This window comes from Gaeumannomyces tritici (assembly GCF_000145635.1).
Source record: "Gaeumannomyces tritici R3-111a-1 unplaced genomic scaffold supercont2.140, whole genome shotgun sequence".
Classification (NCBI taxonomy): Eukaryota; Fungi; Ascomycota; class Sordariomycetes; order Magnaporthales; family Magnaporthaceae; genus Gaeumannomyces; species Gaeumannomyces tritici.
Window position 1 is genome coordinate 1 of NW_008804684.1, and position 7,960 is coordinate 7,960.

General features: G+C 56.6%; 2 protein-coding genes across 2 annotated transcripts; both read left to right on the forward strand.

The window, feature by feature from the left end:
• Window positions 1-1,154: 1,154 nt before the first annotated feature.
• GGTG_14108 (hypothetical protein) lies at window positions 1,155-2,197 on the forward strand (the record flags this gene model as incomplete). The annotated part of the gene is made up of 5 exons (XM_009232035.1): window positions 1,155-1,213; window positions 1,579-1,594; window positions 1,727-1,786; window positions 1,956-2,079; window positions 2,136-2,197. The coding sequence occupies 5 exons, from the start codon at window positions 1,155-1,157 to the stop codon at window positions 2,195-2,197; spliced, it is 321 nt and encodes a 106-aa protein (XP_009230299.1).
• Window positions 2,198-3,477: 1,280 nt separating this feature from the next.
• On the forward strand, window positions 3,478-7,959 carry GGTG_14109 (hypothetical protein). The gene is made up of 6 exons (XM_009232036.1): window positions 3,478-4,191; window positions 4,445-4,562; window positions 4,653-4,737; window positions 4,818-4,870; window positions 4,956-6,266; window positions 6,325-7,959. Exons 1-6 carry the CDS (start codon window positions 4,072-4,074, stop codon window positions 7,305-7,307), a joined length of 2,670 nt encoding a protein of 889 aa, XP_009230300.1. The 5' UTR covers window positions 3,478-4,071; the 3' UTR covers window positions 7,308-7,959.
• The last annotated feature ends 1 nt before the right edge of the window (window position 7,960 follows it).

A 7,960-nucleotide genomic window follows, 5' to 3' on the forward strand; every position in this document is an offset into this window, starting at 1 on the left:
GGGGGGTGAAAGTTCCTTCTTTTCTTCTTCACCCTCCTCGCGTCCCTGGTTCCCTGACTTTTGTTTGGCCAAAACTCTGCAGCCCCACTTGTTGCTCACTGCAGACGGCAACTGCAGAACTGACTCTTGAAGCAGACCGGCGCAGCGGAATCTTGTGGGGCGCTCGTCCTGACGCAGGTTGTCCTCGTATTCCACCCAGGCACCACCCAGCTATAGGTTCCAGGGATCACAAACACTAATGCGGTGGAGCAAGATACATTTTCTTCCTTAGAAAACCAAGCCAAACTGATGTACCACCAGGATCCACCGTACTAAGGTTTGTGATCCCTGGGACCTGTACCCTGCCCGCCCTGCCTGCATTTTCTCCGTTTGGGCCCGCCACAAACACGCTGCATGCTGCCACGAGCATGAGACTGTTCCCACGGGGCAGGAACAGACGAAACGATAGGCTTGCGCTTCTCACCGTGTCCTGATATTGATATCCTCCCTCGTCTAGCGTCACACGTAGCGCAACACGGCAGCGGCGAACCCGCCGAGTGCTGCAGAACTGCGGCCACCAAGGGGGGGAAACACCTCCCACCCTCCCAAAAGAGGACAAGAAGGGGGACGTCACATCGGCAGACCGATCGCCAGCTACAATGCTGCCGTTAAGGCCCGTTTGAGGCCTTTTTAGGTCGCCGCTGAGAAGCAGTGATCCCATCCCGGAGCCCACACCCGTCTTCGAGGCCCCAAGCACAAGCAGGTGTCCCCCAAGGTGGTATCGTGGGATCCATCCACCGGATGCTACCCTAGGTCGATTGCGATTGCCCGCACCAACAGCCTCTGACGCGGGCGCCTTTGTTTCTGCTTGGCCCTACCCGTTTCACAAACACTGCCTCTGTTTCCTAGAGACCCCCACGTTCGGGCTCGGGTTCTGCGTTGGAGACCGATGCTTTCGTGTCGCACTGTATTTTCTGGTCGAAGATATATTCCACCCTCTCCCAGCGTGCACACCCTTCCACCACGTTGTCTTTCTCTCTGCCTGTCCGTGAAAATTCGAGTTCGAGCCTGGACATCGCAATTAGAGCCTGGCTGTAGGCGCATTAGTTTGGCTTTTGTACCCTATTCTCGCCAAGGCACTTGCGGCATGCTCTTCCCGTTCTTTCAACAACACCATGCCTATTTTATCCCATTGCACCATCTTCTACATTATCACGCACCTAACTCTCATTACGTACGTACTAGTAAATAAGACAGCCGCCATGTCACTTCCATGGGCCAGGGCCCATGTGCATATCTGGATGACGAATCCGCCATCAAAGTGAAAATAGCAACATCAAGCGTTCGAGCTGAGCTGGGCCGAGCGTCAGGGGACCCGCGGAGCCCTGCCAGGGAGGCAAGGGGCAGGGGATGTGATATGCGTTTACACTCTGGCCAGCACCAACATTCCGGATTGGGGAACATCCTACGAAAGCGTACAGTGTGGCTTGCTGCCCTAATTTCGCAGATCTGGACGCATCCGAACGCCAGCGCCTAAGATTGGCGTCGCCCTTTTGATTGTCAGGCGTCAATAGTCTGTATGCGGCTACCCGAAGACAGAGGCTACGTCGACAAGGTACGAATTCCTACCGCAGGCTAGCTTCTAGGTTTGCGGGCGCTAGAAGCCCGCCTAGCCTGCATTTCTCGGTTCCCGATAAGGTAAAATTGGGATCTTCTCGGCTGCACCGTGATTTTTTTTCCTTTGAAGATGGTCCAAGCATCTGTCGGCCGGGCTTCCGACTACGACGGAAATCCCGATCCCTCAGATGTAAGTGTGTGTGTTATCCACGGGAGGTCGATAGAAGGCATGGATCGTTCATGTGATATCCTATCACCTTCCTATGTTGCCACGGAACCTTGTGCTGTGGATGCGATATGTATCTACCTACTTAGGTAGATAGTATCCCCATACATCATCTTGACAACAACAATCACAGCCAGCCGTCAGGCCGCAGACAACGTTTGTCTACACGCACATATCCCTGCGCAAGTACCTATCTCCTAGCTTCGTCGCCATCGGGTTCTCCGTTGATGATGTATCTGCCACGTATCTCCCTGCAGGTTAGCCGCTCCACCGATAACACACGGGATGCCGCCGCTCCTCCTAAGACGCGCAGCTCTTTATCGGCCCGCTACTAGTGAGATGATTGACAACCCCGTTACCGGTTACTCAACTTAAATGCGTTGGTGGACGTGTGTACTTATGTCTAACAACGTGAAGCCCGGATGCCAGGCCGTGGACTAAAGAAGGCGAGGCCCACTGCACACGGCATTTGCGATATCTATCATGGCACACCGCGTCTGAGACCGGCTTTGGTGGCGGATGCATCGTTCGGGCCGTCCACGTGGAGCCCTGGGATGCCGGACTGAGACAGGTGGCGGGATGCGTCTCGGAGACCGGAATGGGGTTCACGGCCAGGACGTGTCTGTCGAGGAGAGTATATTGTCCAAAAAAAAAAAAACCCCCATCCCCTATAATTGGACACTTGCGGAAACGAAAAGGCACATGACAGGAGCTTGAGGACCAAGATGGATGTTTGTCATGAGTATCCCGAGGCTAATTCTGAACAATTGGTAGTAGATATGGTATCGTAGCCCGGTGCGAGTGCGACCCTGGTTTGAAGAGGCCCCCAAAAACACACAATTAACACACCCACCGTAGGATTATTTTTCAAGCACATATCACCACGGCCTCATATGCGGTCGATGTGCCATAGGCTAAAACTCGAAAATGACCCTAGAGCTTTTGCTCGATAAAAATCTTGGATCGTTGAAGAGAGCGACGAAGGGATACTGATATTCAAGCAAATATTAGAGGCGACCGAGCTGAGGAAATGGGACAGTCAGCCTTCGGGCCCCAGTACACTGTGTCGACATGGAAGGACTACTCCTACTAGGTACCGATGTGTTATGTGATGGATTATGGTGAAGCGCCCTGCGCTGAAGGAGTGTCAATCCTACCTCTGTGTGCAAGGTAGCGACCGGCTGGAAAAGGTCTCGTCAAAATAAAAACACAGTTGAGCAAAGGCGGCGGAGGCATATGAATGGTATCGCGTGTAGAAAAAAGGGTGGAGCCTCAGCCTTGAAGTGTGGCAGATTGACGATTGAAGTTGGTTCGTGCTATCCCGTCATCCCTTCTCCAGTCGAAAGCCGCTGGACCCATCTGCTGGGTCGTGTTTGGCAGGCGGCGTCACAGCGGGAAAGAGCTCGCACGAGTCTGCGCGTCTTGATAAGCGATCGATGCGGGCGCTCGGGCCAGGGCTGTAAGTGAGAGTGGTTTGTGCGAACGATACCGCGGCCAGCTATTGGTCACTTGGGTTGTTGGGGTCCTTGGGCACCGAACAGGCCCCCACAAAAGTGGAGAATTTTGAGGATTTTTTTTTGGCGGCAGCCCAAGCAGGCGCGCAGCGAAAGCGCAGGCCACCCACTGGACCTAGAGAACGCGGGATCCGCATATCGCAACCTCGCACTGGCTACCTGGTCGGCTGCCACATGAGACCCGAACCTAGGTGGACTGGAGCCCTCCACACATCACCGCCGCCATCCCGCATCGAGCATTGGCATTTCGGCATCGTTTCCCGCCTAGCACCGCAAACGCCGACGCCCGCCCGCCTGCTGCCGTCCTGATCACTCCGCATTCCGCGATTGAGCCCACGACCCTGCTGGCCCGCGGGGACCGTGGTGCGCATGGCCTAGGCACCGATTCCTGCACGACGTCACACACAACACACACGTACAACACGCGCGCACATTCTCGTGCCGACGCCCGCTGCCCGAAATAATCTGCCGCCGCAACAAGCGTCCCTCGCCTGCCCGACTGTTTGTATCGCCGCCCGCCCGACTCGCGTCCGACGGCCCCGACGCCTCGAATCCCCCTTCGGCTCGCGGCGCATCAACCGGCGCGCGCGCGCGACGGCCCTGGTCAAGGTGGCGACCGTCGCTCTGATCCGCTGCCGCCCCGACGCCGAGCTGTCGCTGCAGCAGCACCTGGAGCTCGCCCCCAATCTCGTCCACTCTCCCACTGCCGTCGCCGAGGAGGAAGGCGCGCAGCCGATGATGGCACAACCCGTGCCTCATCCACCGACCGACAAAAGGCGCGTCAAGGTCTACGAGCTCCGTAACAATGACTGGTTCGACCGAGGCACCGGCTTCTGTACCGCCTCCTACATCTCGGTATGTGACCGCGCCCTCTTTATCGCTGTTGACTGGCAACAGACAACGCGACATGGCCACCGTCGAGCTGCCGGCACGAGCGCGTGCCGCCGAGCTTTGCGACCTCGTACCACATGCCCGCTTTGTGCGGTGATGGCGCGTCGTGAATAGTGGAGTCCGACACGGACTTCTTTCTGCATAGCCCTCGGGAAGCATTCCGCATTGTCGCGAACTGTTGCTAATACTCGCGTGCGTTGGCTTCCGGGCACCATAGAACTCTGACAGCGACAGCCCAAAGGAACCGAGGGTCGTAGTCGAGTCGGAAGACCATCCGGAACGGGTCTTATTAGAGACCCGGATCTGTAAAGAAGATGGCTTCCAGAAACAACAAGGCATGGCGCAACCTACCCCTCCTGGTCTGCGCCGCGTTTGCGCGCCAGCGTGTGGGATTTCTACTAACGCGCGCTCTTCCTTATCCATAGACACACTCATCGTGTGGACGGAGCCCACGAACGGGATAGACATGGCTTTGAGCTTCCAAGAGGCCGAAGGATGCCTGTTGATATGGTTCGTAACGTCTTTTGCCACCCGCTCGCCTGGCTTGAGGCGGATGTTGGCGCCGCTGCTAACACGAGGAACTCCTACAGGAAATTTATCCACAGCGTCCAGACCTCCTTTACTAACTCTATGGGTCCTCACGGTATTTCACGACCCTTGTTTTCTGTCGCTCTCTCAACACTCGACTGTTTCAATGCTGACCTAACCGACTGTCTGTCGCCCAATAGATGACAGCCTCTCCGACGACCTTGCTCTTGAGCTTCCGAACCCCATCTCGCTACCCCCACCCGATCTCGCAAGCCTCGCCGAACTGGAGCAATCGATCCGCATCATGAGCTCGAGTGCCACGGGCAGGGAAGCGCTGACAAAGTGCATAATCATGGAGGACTACATCGCCCGGCTGATCCCGCTCGTGGAGATGGCAGAAGACCTGGAGAGTTTGGCCGACCTCCACCGGCTGTGCAATATAATGAAGTCTATTCTCCTGCTTAACGACACAGGAATCATTGAGCACGCCGTCTCGGACGAGTGCGTCCTAGGTGTCGTCGGCGCTCTCGAGTACGACCCCGACTTCCCGAGCCACAAGGCGAACCATCGCCAGTGGCTTAGCAATCAGGGCCGGTATAAAGAGGTGGTCAAGATTCAGGACGACCTCGTCAGGAGAAAGATACACCAAACCTACCGGCTGCAGTACCTCAAGGACGTTGTCCTGGCCAGGATCTTGGACGATCCCACCTTCTCCGTTCTCAACTCGCTCATCTTCTTCAACCAGGTGGACATTGTGCAGCATCTACAGTCCACCCCCGAATTCCTCAAAGACCTGTTCGGCATATTCACCGACGACACGGCGGAGCAGCTGCGTCAAAAGGAAGCTGTGCTCTTCATCCAACAGTGCTGCGCTATAGCAAAGAATCTGCAGGTGCCAGCGAGACAGAACCTGTACAACAACTTCCTGACCCACGGCCTGCTCCAGGTCGTCAACTTTGGCCTTCGGAATCCGGACGTGTCGGTGAGGGTGGGGGCAACGGATATCCTGGTGTCTATGATAGACAACGACCCGCAGATGATTCGTCAGACGACATACCGCCAGCAGCGCGAGAACCAGCCGCCCCTGACGGACACGCTTATCGACTTGCTGCTCGTTGAGGTCGACCTCGGTATCAAGTCGCAGATCTCGGACGCCCTCAAAGTGCTGCTCGACCCGAATCCCCCGGGGCCACCACCCGAGGCCGTCCATAAGGTGAACGGCGAGGTAGTGGCTAGGCGCCCGCCTCAGTCGGATCCTCAGCAGGAGCTGTTTCTGCAACACTTCTACCAGAATGGCGTTCCCAGGTTATTCAAGCCACTCACCAGCTTGCGCGGCCAGACAGACCTGGAATTCTCCGTGACCAACGATGGCATCTTTGGCTATCTCAACGAGATTCTTTGCTTTTACATTCGGCAGCACCCGGGTCTGTGCAAGTTGTTCATTGTGAACCACAACATCACCCAGCGGTTTATGCAGTTGATGGTGTGTCGAAACAAACATCTGCAGCTCGGTAGGTGCCACCCTCGAGTCCCTGTCTGTCTCTGCGCCTGCTAACCTGTCTATCCTAGTTGCGCTACGATACTTCCGTCAGCTCGTACTCCTCAAGGACACATTCTGGCACACGCAACTGACTAACAATTTCGTGTTTGCGCCGGTACTGGATGTTTTGACGCAAACACTGCCTCGGGACAACCTGCTATGCTCTGCTATCCTGGAGCTCTTCGATCTGGTTGGCAATGAGGACTATAGGGAGTTGACCAAGCACGTCATGTTCACGCTCGGGAATAGGATCCAAGCTCTGTCGTACATGAACCCGTTCCGAGCCATCATCCAGGCCTATGAGCAGACACGGGGCTTCGCCGTGAAGCCTGCTCCTGCTCCTGCGCCCGCCGGCCAGCCACAAGGACAGCCCCAGCCCCAGACACAAGGCTATTCCGCCGCCATGGACACATACTTGATGAACAGCGAGGACGACATAGTGGCGGCAAGGCGACGGGCAGCCTCGACTATGAGGGGAATAGGCGAGCACATTACAGTTGATCCCGAAGAGGAGGCGTTTTGGGACGCCAACGATGACGAGGACGAAGCGCAGATTCGAGCATCTGCCACCGGAAACCAGCCATCCAAGCCCCTGGTGGACTATGCTTCGGACGAGGAAGGGGACGAGAATGTGGACACGGAGATGACACCGGCCATCATCACAGCACAAGAGGAGGGAGCAAAGCTGGCGGTCGCTGCTGAGGGAGAGGAGGTAGCGCATAGCGACTCGGCAGGTCAGCCCGCTCCACCAGTGGAGCGCATATCCGAAAAGAGGCGGCGTGAAGAGGACGAGGAAGACGAGCTTGGAAAGTTGCTGCAGACCAGCAAGCGCCGCAACAGCAGCTCGGCCAGCATGAGCTCGACGGGCTCGACTGGGCTTCGTAAAAAGATGGGTATGGGTGGCAGCGGGCGCGAATCCCCAAACGGCGCAAGCAAAAAGATTGCCATTTCCATCTCATCGTCGCTGAAGCTCGCCGCCGGGCAGACCGCCGCAGACGACGCCGGGCAGTGAACCGGCCGGCCGACAGCTCGCTCCTTTTGGGCAGTCGCGTCAGGCCCTCCCTTTCCCCGTCTCATCCAGCTCTGTTTCTTTGCTCCTGCCGAGCCAGAGCTTTGGGCTGCTTCCTCGAACTGGCCGGATTTTCAGCTCGTCTTGGAAGCCGAGGATATCTATCCCCTCATCCAGGAGGCCACCGCAGTTCCGTTTCTTTCCATATCGCGCTGCCACTTGCTCTGTCCCGTTCTGAATGCCGGTATGACTTTTTCGCGAAATCACATTTTGCTGACACAGGCGGCGTTTGGTTCTCAATACTCCTTATCCTCCCATCTCTCTCTCTCCTTCAGTGGTATTCTGGGCTGGGCCGGGCGAAATCTAGGATGTCTTTGTATCATCATTATCCCTGAAGCGGGGGCGCGCGTCGAGCGCGTGCAAGTGTGTGCTGTGTGGGCGTTGGCGCGTTCTGGTCGAGGTCGGGCTTGCGACGCCTCCATCTCTATGCCTATATATATATAAATATGTCAGCCATGGGATAAAGTTTCGAGGACAGGCATTTCCCGCGTTTTCCTTCTTGGTGACTGGACTGTTGTGCATCATCTGCCATGCCGCCCAGCTTGGATGTTGTCGCGCATTGGTGGGTGACGCTGGTGGTGTATGCCTTGGGGGGG